This window comes from Mangifera indica, chromosome 1 (assembly GCF_011075055.1).
Source record: "Mangifera indica cultivar Alphonso chromosome 1, CATAS_Mindica_2.1, whole genome shotgun sequence".
In the NCBI taxonomy this organism is placed as follows: domain Eukaryota; kingdom Viridiplantae; phylum Streptophyta; class Magnoliopsida; order Sapindales; family Anacardiaceae; genus Mangifera; species Mangifera indica.
The window spans coordinates 22,849,661-22,868,463 of record NC_058137.1 but is presented as its reverse complement, the minus strand read 5'-3'; the positions used below and the strand labels follow the sequence as shown (position 1 = coordinate 22,868,463).

General features: G+C 33.2%; 2 protein-coding genes across 7 annotated transcripts; one reads left to right on the top strand and one right to left on the bottom strand.

Annotated features, from left to right (window-relative positions):
* Positions 1-2,785: 2,785 nt before the first annotated feature.
* Positions 2,786-15,421, top strand: LOC123225928 (zinc transporter 8-like). 3 transcript variants are annotated; one of them, XM_044650310.1, is made up of 3 exons: positions 2,786-3,648; positions 14,671-14,820; positions 14,911-15,421. In XM_044650310.1, exons 1-3 carry the CDS (start codon positions 3,028-3,030, stop codon positions 15,214-15,216), a joined length of 1,077 nt encoding a protein of 358 aa, XP_044506245.1. In that variant the 5' UTR covers positions 2,786-3,027; the 3' UTR covers positions 15,217-15,421. The 3 variants fall into 3 exon arrangements, with proteins under 3 accessions (XP_044506245.1, XP_044506238.1, XP_044506229.1); XM_044650303.1 differs by lacking the exons at positions 14,671-14,820; positions 14,911-15,421 and adding exons at positions 3,755-3,904; positions 3,995-4,557 and having other exon boundaries at positions 2,803-3,648; XM_044650294.1 differs by lacking the exon at positions 2,786-3,648 and adding an exon at positions 13,799-14,571.
* Positions 15,422-16,771: 1,350 nt separating this feature from the next.
* On the bottom strand, positions 16,772-18,803 carry LOC123192835 (anthocyanidin 3-O-glucosyltransferase 2-like). Of its 4 annotated transcripts, none has more exons than XM_044605514.1 (2): positions 17,246-18,803; positions 16,772-17,088 (listed from the first exon to the last, which is right to left on the bottom strand). In XM_044605514.1, the coding sequence occupies exon 1, from the start codon at positions 18,729-18,731 to the stop codon at positions 17,250-17,252; it is 1,482 nt and encodes a 493-aa protein (XP_044461449.1). In that variant the 5' UTR covers positions 18,732-18,803; the 3' UTR covers positions 16,772-17,088; positions 17,246-17,249. The 4 variants fall into 4 exon arrangements, with proteins under 4 accessions (XP_044461449.1, XP_044461458.1, XP_044461440.1 ...); XM_044605523.1 differs by having other exon boundaries at positions 17,237-18,802; XM_044605505.1 differs by having other exon boundaries at positions 16,772-17,119; positions 17,246-18,801.

Sequence of the window (18,803 nt, the reverse complement as noted above, 5' to 3'; positions counted from 1 at the left end):
AACCCATGGTTTTCACGGACCGTCCCACGGTTCAGTGTAAAATTTCCCAAAGACCTCCGTGGATCTCCCCTTGTTCCCCTTCTCCCTGCTCTTAAAATTTTGAAAACGTTAAATTTCCCCCTCACCGCACGGGCTCCTGTGAGAGTTATCGTAACGCCGACAGATTTAACCCATTTTTCGGCAAAAAATCAGCATTTCAGCCTCTAATTTCAGCACAAATCAAATCTACGCATCCAATAACACAAAACCCCTCAAGAAATTCAAGCAAAACAACCAAAAATCAAAACATTTTATGCATTATTCAAAATCGAAACCCTAAACATTTAAACCTCAAAATCTCCCTCAAATCTCAATAATCTTAACAATAAATTGATTCAAACAAAAAGTGGGATGATGTACTATCCTTATTTGTCATTTTCGGTTGTCAGAAAACACAAAAAGTCAACAAAAAAGGTGAAAACCCGTTGCTCTGTGGAAGACCCGTGGGAGATTCAATATTTTCTCTGATTTTAAACAGTAAAACCATGGGAAATGTAGGGTTGATATACAAGGGCAGTTTGGTCATTTCCCAAATTGAAGTATTTTTGCTTAAACCTTAGAGTTTTGGACAATTTTCTTAACACCCTCTAATTTTGGGCATTTATTATAATTTCCCATATTATAAATAGATATAAATATTTCTCTTTAGGTTTTTGGGTGTGATAAAGACAGTCAAAGCAAAAATTACATATCAAATAAACCAAGGATTACATATTTTAAATTCAAGGTTTTATTTGCAGAATTAAAAATGAAAATTAAGTAATATTTATTTTATATTATTTGATATTTTTTAAGCTCAGTGGTAATGATACTCATGAGAGTACTAAAAGTTTGTTCAATCTTTTCATACTAATCAATTTATTTAGTTATGAAAAATATTTATGATTATTTAGTTATGAAAAATATTTATGTCTGCCAAAGGACTTATTTCCACCCAAAGATGGTTGCTTTTTAAGTTTTAACTTTGAAAAATCTTTTTTCCCCCCATGAATTGTTAAAATTAACCAAATCTGTTAATTTTAAAATTTTATCTCCTTCCCCACCCCCCCCCCCCCCCCCCCCCCCCCCCCCCCCCAAAACCCTAAAAACTAATAATTTTTTCTCTAAACAAAGTTTTAAAAAATAACATTTCCCCTCTAGAGTTTAGTTTTCAATATCCGGAGCCATCACTAGTGACTTGCCCCTCCTGATGCTTCCTCTACCTCTGGTGGTCTCCCTCTTCTCATCTTTTCCTTTGGCCCACATTGTTCCAATTCAGAAAGACAAAGAGTTTCATTTTCGTAGATAAAGACAAGAGATCTCGTCTTCGTCTGAGAAGACAAAGTGTTTCATTTTCTTGGCTTGGAATGACATTGGTTAGAAGGAGAGATAAAGAGGGAACAATTGTCGAAGGGAGAGGAAACATTAGACGAGAGAGGAAACAATGACGATGACGGTCTAGATGAGAAGATCGGTCTCGTCTGGATAGTCGTCATCTTCCAAATGAAGTTAACTTTACCTGGATGACAAAGATCCAAACGAAGAGTTTCGACTCTTCGTCTAGATTTCTTTTGGATTTCATTAAATCTAGACATTGTCGATCCGATATTAAGCATCAGAGGAAGAGGTGACACCGGAAGGGAGAGAGATCAGCCATCATTGATCAAAAATTCGTTAGCAAAATTGGAAACCCTAGGTAGGCAGAAAATGTCACTTTTCAAAACTTAATTTTAGGAGAAATTATTAGTTTTTCAAATTAAGAGGATAAAATAATATAAACTTTAAATAATATTGTAAATAATAATTTTACCATTAACCCTAATTTAATTTTGAAAAAAAAATTGTTAGTTTTCTAAATCGTAGATAGATGTTTGAATTTTTAAAAGTTAGAGGAGAAGAGTTTGAGATTTCACTATACCTAAGATGGGAATAAGTCTTTTGGCCTTATTGTTACTCATTCGGCATGTTTCATCTTCGTGTACATGTCAATTACCTTAGCACATTATATATTTTTTTCATTTGTTCATTCATTTATTAATTGTCACATGAAATTAAGAGGATACTTTCAAAATTAATATGTGAAAATTTGAGAAAAAAAGATACTTTGGCCTTTGGCCAATTTTAATGCATAAAAAGTACCTAATATGATGTTAATATATATATTAAAAATAGTCCCACGATCTAATGCTTAATGCTAAATTCGACATTAAAAAGATAGGTCAAAGGGTTTATAGGAGAAAATAATATAAATTTTTATATTTTTTAAAATTACTAATTAAATAATAATTTTATTATTATATTTAATAGATTTTTTAAATTTTAATAACTCATGAGTGTCGGGATTTTATGTTTTTGAAAATTGACATATGAAAGGTTGGAATTACATCAAACCTTGGGTGGGAACAAGTTATTTGGCCAAAAGATAATTATGGACGTTCCGTTGCACGCCACAAAATATTAAGATAAAATTATCCAGCTGGCAGGAAAATTCAGTGCTATTGCCACAGAATCGTTACACATAGTTTCGACATCTTGTATTTGACTTGACAAATTTAAGCTTCGGCTTCAATGAGAATGCCTTGAAATTCTTACAGCTTTTTCTAATTATGTCGACATGTTTCTTCGCTTTGTATAATTATAAAGATTTACTTCAATTTAAACGATATTTTTCCAAAGTAAAAAAAATGGAAGCTGTAACAAATGCTCCATCCTGATTTACTTCAATTTAAACGATATTTTTCCAAAGTAAAAAAAATAGAAGCTGTAACAAATGCTCCATCCTGATTCGTTAACGTGTTCTCACTTTCTTCATAAATAATCCTACTGTGACTGCAATTCGATATTTATTATGGAAAAATACACCATGGATGTCATCATCTTGATTTTCTATGAGAATTTCTGAGTTCAAACTTCTCTTTTATTGGAAATTACAGTTGACAGAGTTTTCACCAATTTTCTTATTATTATAAGTCTCTTCTAAAATCTCGACTGTTCTCAGATCACAAAATTATGGGAACCCCTTTTCTTCGTTGTGATCTTTCACTTTACAAGCTTTTTGCTTGCCTTTTCATCTTTTTGGTTCTTCCTTCCTTTGTTCTTGGAGACTGCACATGTGATATTGAAGATGAAGAACGCAACAAGACTGAAGCACTCAAATACAAACTTGGAGCCATCGCTTCGATTCTTGTTGCAAGTGCCATTGGAGTTTGTCTTCCTGTTTTGGGCAAAACAATTGAAGCTTTACGTCCGGAGAAGAATATTTTCTTTATCATCAAGGCCTTCGCCGCAGGAGTGATACTCTCAACTGGGTTCATCCACGTTCTTCCTGATGCATTTGAAAACTTGACATCACCGTGTTTAAACGAAAATCCATGGGGAAAATTCCCTTTTACAGGATTTGTCGCCATGATGGCCACCATTGGAACTCTAATGGTGGATGCTTTTGCAACTTCTTATTACACCAAGTTTCACTTCAGTAAGGCTCAACCTGGAAAAAATGCTGGAGATGAAGAGATGGTTCAGCAGCATGAAGGCCATGTTCATGTTCACACTCATGGAACTCATGGACACGCTCATGGTGCCATCCCTTCAGCTGATTCAGAACTCCTTAGGCATCGTATCATCTCTCAGGTTAGGTTTAAATCCTTGATTTTAATCTGTTAACATTATTATTCTGATATATATTATATATGCTATATACATGATATAAAACATTTTGTTTATTAATTGATGGCAGGTTTTGGAGATGGGAATTGTAGTGCACTCAGTGATAATTGGGATTTCATTGGGTGCTTCAGAAAGCCCAAAAACTATAAGACCACTTGTAGCTGCCTTGACTTTCCACCAATTTTTTGAAGGCATGGGACTGGGAGGGTGTATTGCTCAGGTATTATTTTCTTTCATTATTTTAGGTTTTGACAAGTTTTCGCAGAGTTATTGATGGAATAATAACAAATGAGTTGTTTGATATATACAGGCAAAATTCAAAGCTAGAGTGATTGCAGTTATGGCGTTGTTCTTCTCATTGACTACCCCAGTTGGGATTGCAATTGGGATAGGAATATCAAATGTGTACTCAGAGAATAGTCCCACAGCTTTAATTGTTGAAGGGATTTTCAATGCAGCATCAGCCGGGATCTTGATATATATGTCACTTGTGGATCTTCTTGCTGCAGATTTCATGAATACAAAGGTTCAAACCAATAGAAGGCTTCAAATTGGAGTTAATATTTCTCTTCTTCTTGGGGTTGGCTTCATGTCTTTTTTGGCCAAATGGGCTTAAAAAAACGTAGTTGTTTTTTGTAACTTGTTGAATTGTGTGCAACTTGTTGAATTGTGTGCTTTAAACTTTATTTCACAATCTTTCGGGGGTTCCTGCCATTGTAAATCGTTTAGTTGTAAGGTTGAAACAGAGATGAGATAAAACCTCTGTAACTTAATTGAGATTATCAATTACATACTTCAAATTTACAGTTAGACATGGTAATAAGTGTATATTTGATTCAAATAATATTTCTTATTACTGTTGCACCCCCTTCAGAGATTCTCAGAAGTAATAATTTTTCATTTTACACATCACTGTTTAGTTTGAGTAGAAACAAAATGGTAGGTGAATATTTAGTAGGGGTAGTGTACATAGTTCAGCTGATCACCATCTCTTCTTGCCTTTTGAATCTTTATGCTTTATAAGACAATAATCAGAAGCAAAGTCAATTATTACATTATTGTCTCGAGGAAACCTTGAGATAACCAAGAAGAATTGGTTATTGATTTTAGGCATTAATGTAAACACTTATTTTGTAAAGAGAAGAGTAAAGATTTATAACTTTGTGTGAAAAATTGGATAACATTTCCCACTGCCATCTTATAATTATCGTGGACTAGTGTATTCAATTTTTAGCAAGAGTTGTTGCATTTTTGTGGTAACATGATCTATAGCTCCAGAGCCCATGTACCAATTGGGATCTTCAACAGAAGCAGGGGTAATTAATTGATGACCAAACTATACATTAAATAACTAGGCTAATGGAAAGTGTTGAGAATTTGGGCTGATAAGGCTTGTATTCCACGAGTGATGTGGATCTAATGAAGTGGTGATGACAGATTGCTCTGTTGATGAGGAAAAATAGTGAGTGTTTGTAGATGAATTAAAATGGGATTTGGTTGACATTAAGAAGGCTGTGAATTGATTCGGCTTGTCATTTTCTATTGATATAGGTCTTGAAGAAGGGTTTGTATTGCCCATATTTACAGTATTAATCTAAAACCAAAAACTATTAATATAGGTTATATCAAAGCTATGATAACATTATTGCCTTGGTTTCTACAATCTGTGAGTTAAATGATTTCTAAACCAGAGTCCAATTTAAAGGTCATATTGTTAGGACTTCGTATAATGGCAGAGCACAAAACCAAGACACACCACAAAAGTAAGACAGAGAGGAAGACACAAAAGTGAGGCAGCAGCTGGACCACTGTGAAAATGCAGACACGTGGCAAATAAAATCAAGGATAGTTAGAGGAGAAAGGGGTATAAAAATAGAAGAAAAGAAGGTGAGAGGGGGGAGACATTTTTCAAGAAAAAGTAGGCAGCTTTGGCTGAGAAGGAGAGTACTTAGCCTCTCGAAAGTTAGGCTATTTAGGGAGAGGAGAAATCAGAAAAAGAAGCAGAGAAGGAGAGCCCAGCCTCTCGAATAATGGTGATGGAGCCCTAAGCTTAGAGTTTCTTTCAGTGTTTAGTTTCCTGGTTTTATCTTTTTATTGAACTGGTTTGTAAGAGAAAACAGAGTTATATTCGGATTCCTAGATGTTATTTTCATTAGTGTCTTAAATACATTCTAAAATCTCAATTTATAGTTCTGTTTTAATAAAACTTTCCTTGCAACTATTAATATTTTATTGCTCTTGTATCCACTTCCGTCTAGCCAATGTGACAGCACCATATACATCAGTGCAGCAGCTTCCGAGCCGATTACCAGAACTTGACACCAGGTACCTATCACATATGTACAACTGCAAGATCAAATTCAAGCCCTAAACCATCCATAATGAAATTGATCAATTCTCCATCTAAAATTGTTTAACCATTAGCAGTAGTTGTGCCAATTCATATTCCCTAAACTGAATCTCATTTCCTGTGGGTAGACGTGATGCTATTGAGGAGAGTAAGTGGGAGATTGACCTTATGTAGGATCAAAGCCATTTTGCAGAGAAATATCAAATAAGGAAAGAACAGAGAAAAGGGAAAAACAAAAAGTTACTTTAGGGTTGGGTCGATTAGTCTAGTGACTTTTGGTTTTGTCGAAGTTCGGAACTTCCCTTGGGGCTTGGGGTGTTGCAATCGACAAGTTCTCTGACTAAGATTGTAGGATTCGATGGTAGTCTCCTGTTTATAATGTAGTGAACTTGTAAGAGAGGTCTAGGACTTCTTGGTACAAACCAAAAATTGGAAATTTCAGTGGTGTGGAATTCAGTATAGATAGTTCTGCCATATGAGTATTGGATTTTCTTAATAACACCAAAATAATCAGACAGCTGCTAGTCTACAGTGGCATTAGTGGTCCACACTAGTTTGGTCCTTGACTTGTTTGATTTGGCTGGTTAGTTTTAGGTGCTTTTGGATTTTCTTTAGTTAAGGATAGCATGTTCGTATGGAAGCGAATGGTTTGAATTCAATCTTGCAAGTTTATCTGAGTGTCCTTTTTCACTGCAATGCCTGACCTCTGCTGAATCGTTGTGGTTGTTACCATAACTTCAGTTTTCACATTCCTACTTGTCATGTAGTGTAGAATATGATGGTTTTACATTCCAGTTCTGATATATGTAGATTCAAACTGTTGCAATGCATCGTAATGAGTGGGTGGAAAATGCTGATCGGTGGGTGCTGGTTTCCTTGAGATGTTTGAAGAAGGTTGCCACAAAATGGTAAGAGGATCTATTCATCAGAATGGTATTACTCATGAATGGAATCAAATAATAAACTTCTATCCGTGTTCTGGGTCTATCATCTGACCAAACTAATCAAAGTTCTGATGCATTTCAGGGCACAGCTATCAGTGATCGAATTCAAGAGCAGTAAAGAGGGCAAATGTAAACAGACTCCAAATTTCTACTGCAGAATGGCAAGGATGATGATTGTGTTGTCGGGCTTAAAAACTCTCGCATCTAATAAATAGAACATAAAAGAGTGGTATATAAGTATTGTGCATTAGATTTTAACACAAATCAATCAGTTTTATGTAATATGATTTTTAATCTTTACACTTGTAACTCCAATATATATTTTTGATATGATATATTTTTAATATGATATCAAAACACGAGCTACATGATAGGTCTAACACCCTAAAGTGTTTTTAGATACAAGTAAGAAGACACTCAATTAAAAACCCTTTGAGTCAAATAACAGATCTAACGGCATAGGTTATTACACTTGAATAGAAGTGTTAGAAACTAAAAGTCTTATATCTAATAAATAGAATATAAGACAATAGTATATAAGTATTGTGGATTGAATTTTAATATAAATCAATTGATTTTAGTTTCAATATTCATATTTGTAAGTCTAATATATATTTCTGATAATAAATATTAATTTTAGTTTTAATTTTTATGTTTATAAATCTAATATATATTTTGCACGATAAAAAATACTATGATGAGGATGACGAGGAGTAGTATTTCTATGGCAATGAAGACTCGTACGACGAGAAGGAAAAGAAATGGATCTAGCTTTCCATGGCTGTGTCTGGTAATAGGTCTGCTGCAAACTAACATTGTCCCTAGTTGTGTTTTACTTATGGGTTTTCCGTACAGTGCTGTGGAAGTTAAAAATCACTGTTTTGGAAACCACTCCGGCCGATTTAATTGATTGAATTGGAAATTGGTTTCAAGTACAGTCTAATTAATATTAAAAGATAATTTATTTGTTAATTTGGTTAAACTCGATAAAAGCTAGTAAATTAATTAAAATTAATAGAATTGAATTTGATTAAAATTTAAGATATTTTTATAAATTTTAATTATTTTTAAGTAATTTAATTATTTTAAAATAGAATAAATAAATTTCTAAAAGTCTTAAAAAAAAAGACCAAAAATAAAATAAAAATGAAAAAAATATATTTTATATTTATTGAAATGATTTGTATAGACAATAACTTATAAAATTATGGTTTTTTTTTATATTATGAGATGAAAATATTTTTTGTATCTAATTATTTCATTGAAATAATGTGAATAATTTTCACTTTTTAGAAAATATATGTTCTAATCGTCATAGGTTTGAGTATCTTTATTAATTTTATTTTTTACACATTTTTAAGTAAAATCGGTGGGTTAATCTGATATTATTTAAAAAATTTATTATAATTTGATAATAAGTTAAATTAACCTATTCTCAATTGAACTATAAACTAGGGAGACAATCGATTCTATCATTAGTTAGATTTTAAAAACATTATTAAAAATACTTTGCCAGTAGTGAAGGGAGCTTGGACTTGAGTGGAAACTAAACCTTTTGTAATTTATTTTGTTCGTTTTTCAACCATCTAGTGTGGTTGAGACTTCTTAAAATTTTGTAACACTCGGTACATGAAATTACCATTAAAGCTTCTTATGTTACTTGATTATAGTTGTGAAACTTTACAAAATTATTTCTACCAAAAAATAGTGGTAAAACCAATCATGTTTATCTAAAACTAACAGCAAAACGAAATTAGAATCGGTTAATACCTGAAAATAGAACTAGAATCATAACCAACCAAGATAAGTTCTTACTTGTAACTTATTCAGTCAATTCCGGTTTCAATTATGGTTTTCACTCAATATTGTTCATCTTTTATGCCCATTGTAAATACATCTGGTACTGTTCAATCTTCATCCAATCTCTTCCAATTCAGCAATTTGAACCCATAAAGCAAGTGCAACAATGAAAACCCTGAAAACAAGAACAAAATCAGATCCTCATCCTACAGCCCAGTTATACATTAATTTGACACTACTGCAAGGATTACTAATGTAGCATTGATGATATTGCAGAAGTTAACTTCAGAGATTCTGGGAAAAAAAACAAAACAAGCCAAATGAGTGATCTTCCAAACTGTCAAGAACAATAGTAACATTTTAGCTTCAAGATAATCAACTACACGACTGAGCAAAACCAATGGAGGTGGATGGTCCCTCAATTACACAGCCTGGGGGCATGGCTTGGTTGAAAAGTATTGCCTAATGTGAAAACTTGAACGGTATTTCTTTTGTAAAATCCCTATTTGAAACTCTAAACCCTGGAAATACAGAAATAATTTCAAGTAGTGGCATAAGTAAGTGAAGTAAAAAGGATATGAAGGGAATAATTGCAAGCAAATAAAGCTTCTAATAAAGTCTAGTGGCACATCATCAGCAGGACTGAATAAAATATATAGATGTTCATTTTATCGAGCAAACACTAAATTGACCCCAAGTCAAAATCGACTGTCAAGAACTAAAGTTGAGAGCAGGAAATGAAGACATCAAATTAAACCAATTTAACCAAAAATGAACGCATACTATTGAGGCTATTGCTACTGTAAAACTTACTTATCTCACATCAAAATATACATATCATAGCCTCCAATTAATATTATTAATAAATTATATAATATTTGATCATATAATTATTATTTAAAAATTTAAAACTTTTATTATACTATTTATTAAATTTAGATTCACCTATGACGGATCAATCCGACCCATATGGTAATTGGGTTGAATGAATATAAAATGTCTACAAACTGCTGTTTTTCATCATCTCACTGCAGTAACTAAAAATACAGGAAACAAAGTTTTTTTTTTTTTCCTTCTCTTACAGTCTAACGCAAATACTCAAAGGAAGCTGATACAGAAGCGCTCCCAAAAAGGCATTCACAGAATTTAGACAATATTATCAGACAAATTGTGTTATAAAAAAGATTAATTATCAAACTTCGGATCATATTCATCTTAAATACAATGCAAATTCGAGTATGTTTATTTTACTGTACTTTGGTTTACAAAATTTTTGGTTATTTCCAACACTAATTTTTTTAACAAAAAGGACACATAAAAATAGGCTCAGAGACCACACAATGTATACCATGCTTGAGCCGTCAAGTTTTACCTTTGAGTTCAATTGCCGAACAATGTCTTGCTTTTGACAAAGTAAAGTTGAGGGGAATTCAAACATTTTGTCTCTCTCTGACTCTATGGTATGCGTGTTTTGCAAGTGTGCATCCTGATGTCAGTATTCATACGAAGATTAATTTACATATTAATCAAATATAATTAACCTCTGTCCTTTAGTATATTCATTAATTTGGTTTCTAATCCTACTTCCAATGATTGATAGAATTTTAGTGTCTGGAGCAACTGCCTAAGCTCAAATTTATTGTTAGTATTATTCGGCATGTCGCATCTTTATGTATCTTTCCACATTATATTATTTTATTTGTTCATTTATTTTTCACTCACCGTGGCAAATAAAATTAAAGTTTTGTTATATTAAAAATGTATAATTCAGTCAACTTTTCATTACTTTACTATAAAAAAGGTATCAATAATATTTATATATTTTTAATGATGGGAGGTTAATCCCTTTTTATTTAAAATATGTAAATATTAATAATGAAAAGAACCCTTGAGTAGTTTTGGATATTTTGTTAAAAAACAAAGAACTAACTACTAAAATTAAAATGGCTCTGTTTTTAAAAAAAGAAATTAAAATCATACCCTATTATATAAAATAGGTTCTTATTTGAAACCAAGATAATTAATAAGCAAAAATTTATTCGTTTATACGTTTTTAGGTTAATATAAAAAAGTTTCACCAAATTAAGTAAACATTAATTTTTTTACCCTTATGTTGAAAAACCAAGTAAAAATATTTTTTCTGAAAATGTGCGTCGGTTTATAGTGGTTACGATGGTGGCTAGGGATTTTATAGTGAAACCCTAAATATGTCAAATTATGTATATGAATGTTTTTTAATGTTTCGAATGGTATAAAATGATGTAGTTTCGATGTTAATAGATGTCTGGAAGTGTAGCCGTTGAGAGACAAAAACACGCAAATTTACAGTGCCACACAAACTGCACAAATACTGTTCACACAGCGCAAACACTGTTCACATCACGCAAACACTATTCAAACCATGCAAAAGCAGATATCATAGCCTGTGAACAGGATTTTTGCGCGATTTTACAAGCAGTTGAACAGTGTTTGTGTGATATGAACAGTTTTTACGTGATGTGAATAGTGTTTACGCGATTTGAGTAGTTTGCACGGCACTGTAAATTTGCGCGCTTTTGTCTCTCAACGGCTATACTTCCAGACATCCATTAACATCGAAACTACATTATTTTATACCATTCGAAACATTCATATACATAATTTGACATATTTAGGGTTTCACTATAAAATCTCTAGCCACCATCGTAACCACTATAAACTGACGCACATTTTCAGAAAAAATATTTTTACTTGGTTTTTCAACATAAGGGTAAAAAAATTAATGTTTACTTAATTTGGTGAAACTTTTTTATATTGACCTAAAAACGTATAAACGGACAGATTTTTACTTATTTTAATTAATTTCTCATTGATTTCCAATAGGATCTTGTTTTTACTTGGAATTTGGAATTAACAATTTAAAATTTTCTGAGGGTCTAAAATTTGGTGCAAATTTATCTTCTAAAGGTAATATTAAATGAACATTAGACATTAACAAAATTAGTGAAAATTTTGAGATTTAAAAGAAAATATTTAGATTCGAACTCCTATTATTCTTGTATATGAAGATACAACATGGTTACCTGATGGGATCATGTCTACACTGCTCCTAATTAAGGTTCCTATTATGGGTGTCACTGAAACATTTAATGCTATTCTTCTCCCAACAAGATCAATGTTGGCATGGTGCTGCTTTTGATCTTTATCTCTTTCTTCTAATGTTTATTTTTATTTTTTTTTTAATTTTTGAGTTTATGGGGATGAAGAAGGGAGGCATGTTGTGCTTCAAATAGTCAGATAAGCACAAGTCGGGATTGGCGGTGAAGGGAGGCCTCTTGTGCATTATATTCTGTGCTCTTAGTGCTAGTTCTATAACCTATTGGTTCCAAAGAATTAGAGGTGGAATCTATCTGAGATAGATTGATTTCAAATCCTACTTGGAATTGAAATATAAGATTTTGACGATTTCGGTTTTAATTTAAGTATTTTGCTGACCCTTTGCAAAAAACACCAAATATGTGTTAGGCTTTTAGGTCTCTTTTTATATGGAGAAACTTAAATTTATTTAGTAAAAAAGTTTGACCTATTAAATTCATAAATCAAGTCAAAATAAGAATTTAACATGTACTTGCAAATAACACATTAAATTCAAAACAAAGAGAAGAGAGAAGAAGAGACAAAAACACCGTCTTTGGGTTTTAGTGTATGTTTTTGGAAGATTTTTTTGTTTTCTCAATTTCATTGTTAGATTATTTTGATTTTTGAACTATTATAAAAGATTTATTTTTCTTCATTTTGAATTATGAAGACGTTGCTTGATTTTCAGGTAAGTAGTTATCTGTGTTAAAATATGATTGGTTTGATTTTCAAGTGAACAATTATCTAAGTTGAAACGTAATTGATTGTGCTATGAAGTTTTGTTTAGACGGTTTTTAGAAAAATGTTTTTTTCTCTTTTGTATACCGTTGGATTGCTTTCAAATTTTAAGAGTATTTTAGGCACATCTAGTGTCATATTTTAAACGGTGGGGATTTCTGTTTTATGCTTGTAATGTGAGATATAAATTTTCAAGTGTACTATGATATTCATTATTTTTCTGCAACTTTGTTATTTTTTTGCTTTGTTATCTACTTATTCATAGGTTGAAAACAGTATACTTTTTTTTGATATAGTAGATTAGTTTATTTAAGTAAAACTCGTAGTTTTACTTTTCACATAAAAAATGTTTTCATGTTAAAATGTCAACTTATCAATTTAAAATTTTATCGCTTAAGCTTTTAAAAATTATTAAAATTTTAACAAACTTTAAAATATTATATTTTAATAAAATTATTTGAGATGTACTTGCCATTTTTTAAACTATCAAAAGATATGTTGAATTTAAAATTTTAAAAACATCCTTAAATTTTCTTTAATTTTTAAGTACTATACCAAATTTTTTATCAACACTCTTCGTATTTGTAAAAATTGTTGTTTACTTCCTAAATTTTTGAAAAAAAAGAGGGGAGAGATAATAAAAAAATAAAACCATTTATGTAAAATAAATTTTTTATGTTTTTATTTAATAAAATTTATTGACGAAAGAAAATTACACGAGAATTTGGCTTATTGAATTTGGAAGTGTGGGTCGGCAATAGTGTTTTGGCGTGGGAGATAATTACAATCGTTGAATTCTACGCCCAGAAAAATGAAGAATCTGGTTAGCCTACTAGCTTGAAAAGTCGTGCTATTGCTAAACAATCTTTGCACATAGTTTCGACATCTTTTAGTTGACTTGACTTATGTGAGCCTCGGCTTCCGTGAGAATGCCTTGAAATTCTTGCATTGTTCCTAATTATGTCGACATGTTTCTTCACTTTGTATAATTATAAAGATTTACTTCAGTTTAAACCATATTTTGACCAAGTAAAAAAAATCAAAAGCAGTAACAAATGCACCATCCTGATTCGTTAACATGTTCTCATTTCCTTCCTAAATAAACCCATTGTGACTGCAATTCGGTTTTTATTATGGAAAATACACCATGGATGTCATCATCTTGATTTTTTATGAGAATTTCTGAGTTCAAACTTCAGAAATTACAGTGTTATTTTTTTTTTTTTAAATATAATTGACACAGTTTTCACCAATTTCATTTTGTTAGAATTCTCTTTTCTTCTGAAATCTCAACTTTTCTCAGATCGCAAAATTATGAAGTCTCACTTTCTTCATTGTCATCTTCTACATTACAAGGTTTTTGTTTGTCTTTTCATCTTTTCAATTCTTCCATCATTTGCTTTTGGAGAGTGCACATGTGATAAAGAAGAAGAAGAAGAACATGACAAGGCCCAGGCACTGAAATACAAACTTGGAGCCATCGCTTCGATTCTTGTTGCAGGCGCCCTTGGAGTTTGTCTCCCTGTTTTGGGAAAAAAAATTGAAGCTTTACGTCCGGAGAAGAATATTTTCTTTATCATCAAGGCCTTCGCCGCAGGAGTGATACTCTCAACTGGGTTCATCCACGTTCTTCCTGATGCATTTGAAAACTTGACATCACCGTGTTTGAAAGAAAATCCATGGGGAAACTTCCCTTTTACAGGATTTGTCGCCATGATGGCCACCGTTGGAACTCTGATGGTGGATGCTTTTGCAACTTCTTATTTCACCATGTCTCACTTCAGTAAGGCTCAACCTGAAAAAAATCCTGGAGATGAAGAGACGGCTCATCGGCATGAAGGCCATGTTCATGTTCACACTCATGGAACCCATGGACACGCCCATGGCGCCATCCCTTCGACTGATTCAGAGCTCCTTAGGCATCGTATCATCTCTCAGGCAAGATTTAAATCCTTGATTTTAATCTGTTAACATTATTCTTCTGATATATATGTTATGTTTATTGTATAAAACGTTTTTTTTATTAATTGATGGCAGGTTTTGGAGATGGGAATTGTGGTGCACTCAGTGATAATTGGGATTTCATTGGGTGCTTCAGAAAGCCCAAAAACTATAAGACCACTTGTAGCTGCCTTGACTTTCCACCAATTTTTTGAAGGCATGGGACTGGGAGGGTGTATTGTTCAGGTATTATTTCCTTTAATTATTTTATGTTTTGCCAAGTTTTCGCAAAGTTATTGATGAAGTAATAACAAATAAGTTGTTTGATATATGTAGGCAAAATTCAAAGCTAGAGTGGTTGCAGTTATGGTGTTATTCTTCTCATTGACCACCCCAGTTGGGATTGCAATTGGGATAGGAATATCAAATGTGTACACAGAGAATAGTCCCACAGCTTTAATTGTTGAAGGGGTTTTCAATGCAGCATCAGCCGGGATCTTGATATATATGTCACTTGTGGATCTTCTTGCTGCTGATTTCATGAATACAAAGGTTCAAACCAATAGAAGGCTTCAAATTGGAGTTAATATTGCTCTTCTTCTAGGGATTGGCTGCATGTCTCTATTGGCCAAATGGGCTTAAAAAACCATATTTGTTCTTTTTGTAACTTGTTGAATGGTGTGCTTTAAACTTTATTTCACCATCTTTTTGGAGGTCTCACCATTGTAAACTGGTTAGTTGTAAAGTTACAACGAAAAGAGATAGAACTTCGTACTTAATTTAGATTATCATTCATGCACTTCAAATTTACAGTTCAATGGTATTCAGATTCAGTGCCTCTGCTCAAGGAATATTTTTTATTACCATATCCCTCCAAAAGTACCGCTCTTTACAAATATTTTTTTTTTAATTGTACATCACTGTTTAGTTTGAGTAGAAACAAAAATGGCAGGTGAGGGCAGTCTGCCAATAGTTAAACTGATAAGAGTCGTTCCTTACCTTTTGAATCTTTATCTTTTATAAGACAATGATCAGAAGCAAAGTCAATCATCACATTGTTGTCTTGAGGAAACCTAGAGATACCAAGACGAAATTTGTTAGTGATTTTAGGCATTAATCTAAACACTTACTTGGTGAAGAGGAGAGTAGAGATTTATAACCTGTGGGAGAAATTGGATAACATTTCCCACAGCCACCTTATAATTATTGTTTACCAGTGTATTCAATTTTTAACAAGAGTTGTTGCAAGTTTGTGGTAACATGATCTGTAGCTCCCAAGTCCATATACCAATTGGGATCTTCAATAGAAGCAGAGGCGATTAATTGTTGACCAAACTATACATTAAAAAAATTAGGCTAATGGAAAGTGTTGAGAATTTGGGCTAATGAGGTTTGTTTTCTATGAGCGATGTGGGTCTAATGAAGTGGTGATGACAGATTGCTGTGTTGATGAGGTAAAAATAGTGAGGAGTGTTCTCCCCCAACCCCTTCCTCCCAATTGCGATGTCTACAGAGAGAAACAAGGACAATTTGTCTCTCTCTATAGACAAATGTAGATGTTTGCTCATCGACATTTCTTCATTTATTGATAGCGAGGAAGAGTCGTCTAACAGTCGAAGAGGAAAAAAAAGATCACTGAAGATTGAGTGGTGATCAAAGAGAAAAGAAAAACTTAGATGTAAGAATAAATAGTTATTTTTTAAAACTAAAAAAATTCAAACAGAGATAAAATTAGTTTTCAACATATAAGAATAATAAGATAAAATTATATAGTTTTTAATATTAATATTAAAATAACAGTTTTACTTTTACATATAACAAAAAATTTTAACAAATCTGTAATTAAGATACGTATTTAAGTTTTTAATATCTCACAACTGTAAATCAAATAATTAACTAAATTTTAGGTGAGAATAAGTGTTATGGCCTTTTCAAATTATTTTTTATTATAGAAAATTTTTTTATAGCAAAAATTGTAGATGTCTGTTTTTTTATTTTTGGGTTTCGATTTCCTGGGCAGATAATATTAATTCATATTAATTAATTTTGTTTATTCAATAATTCAAAATTCACATTTTATAAAGCTTTATTTATTAAAAAAAACTAATTTTAGAATAATTAATAATAAAATTATAGAAATTAATATCTACATAAGCAACCCAAATAAAATTTTATGACGTATAAATATTTCTACAAATTCAAACAACAGTATTCAAATTCAATAAAACTAAATAGTGCAATTACAAAAAGGAAACCATATTACTCAACCATTTAATTTAAAATATATCATGCTCGAACTTCAAATAAAATCAATCACTTCAGTTATTATTCTGTGTTGTTCATCACATCATAACTCTGTGCGACGACTCTGAACTTGGACAGAGTCACAGAGTCGTCTTACAAAATCTTCTTGCTTTATCCACTTATAACAGACTACTCATCGTCTGCTCTGATGATGAAGAAGAGGCGATAGGTTGTGATGATTCCCCACCGTCGATATCAGGTGGCCGACGCCTGGTGAAGGGATGAACACCAGCTCAGCGAGCTTCATCGTTTTTTTTGTATACGGTGAAGTCAATGGAAAATTTAAAAATCAAATTAGAAACAATAATTATAAACTAATCAGGATTATTAAATTTCAAACACAGCTGTGCCTGCATACAATTCTTACTCGTCTAGATTCTGTCTTCAGTGTTGCCCATGACTTCATCAATCAAGCAACCCATTGAGAAGAAGGAAGATCCACCCTTCATCACAGCCTTTCTACTCTTTGCACTCATCTCCGCCATCCGTTTCCTGATCTCACAATCAGGATCCATTAATTCCTTGATTCCTTTCTCTATCTGTTTTGCAGTCACAATTATTAGACTCTCCCCGGAAATATCTTTTAAATAATCCATTTTAATCTCGACCGCTAATTCCAACTCCATCACCATCTCAACGGCGTTAAATTGTTGCTCCGCGTACATCGGCCACGCAGCAATCGGGACTCCAAACCATACACTCTCTAACACCGAATTCCATCCACAATGTGATACAAACCCTCCGATTGCCTTGTGGGCTAGGATCGATATTTGTGGGGCCCATCCAATTATCTTTCCAATCCCAACCGTCCGATCAGTAAACCCTTCAGGTAGGACATCCGTCAGATTTACATAATCAGTAGGGTTACCGACTTGACCCAGGGGTGGAGGTTGACGTAGAGACCACAAAAACCGATGGCCGCTATTTTCAAGTGCAAAGGCGATCTCCTTCACCTGATCTCCACTGAAGCTTCCCATGCTCCCAAAGCAGAGAAATACAACTGATGATGGTGGTTGATCATCAAGCCACTCCATGATTTCTGATTTCGAAACGGAACTCACTGATCCCTGATCAATCTTATCACCTTCTAGATTCAAAATGGGTCCTATTGTATACACAGGTGGGACATTGGTCAACTTGCCATTGGAGAAAGACTCGACCGCATAGGATTCTAGTTCCATGAATGTATTTACAATAATACCCTTCACTTCTCTGAAAAGCCTCGCATGTCGAAACAAAACCCTAGTCCACTCCTTCTGTTGCAACACAATAGGCAAAGCCTTCACGGGAAATGGCTTAACAAGACTCGGTACAGTTAACTCGGTGACCAAGTCTTTCAACTCAGTGATGTGCTGGTTTTGCTCATCACAAAGAGCTTGCAAGTGTAACTGCATGCCAAGAAAAGCTGCACAGGAGGGGTAGAATGTGTAGCTAGGAACTCCAAAATCATTCGCTACTTCGATCATGTCACCACAGAACATGTCGAGAACGAACCCAGCGAGTCTAGGTGAGTCACCGGATGCTGACTCGGTCTGAATAAGATTACTTACCGCTTCCTTGACGAGGGGTACATGGCTTTTGATGAACAAATCAATGAAGCTTACGCGGGAAGGAAAATTTGAAGGGGAAAGATTAAGTTTTGGGAGTTCAACAATTTTGATGTTGTTGTTGAGTTGAGTGAGAGAGAGTGAGTGAAGGTAGTCGGGGACTTTTGTGCTGAAGGGGAGCTGCATGATGAGGACTGTGATGGAGAGACGGTGGTGGCGGTCGACCAGAACCTTTGCCATCTCCACCATCGTTACAACGTGGCCGACGCCCGTTGAAGGGATGAACACCAGCTCAGCTTTCTTCATTTCTGTTGAAAATTGTAAAGTTAGAATAATAATAAAAGATTAAATACAGGAAGAATGATGTAAGTGCTTTGC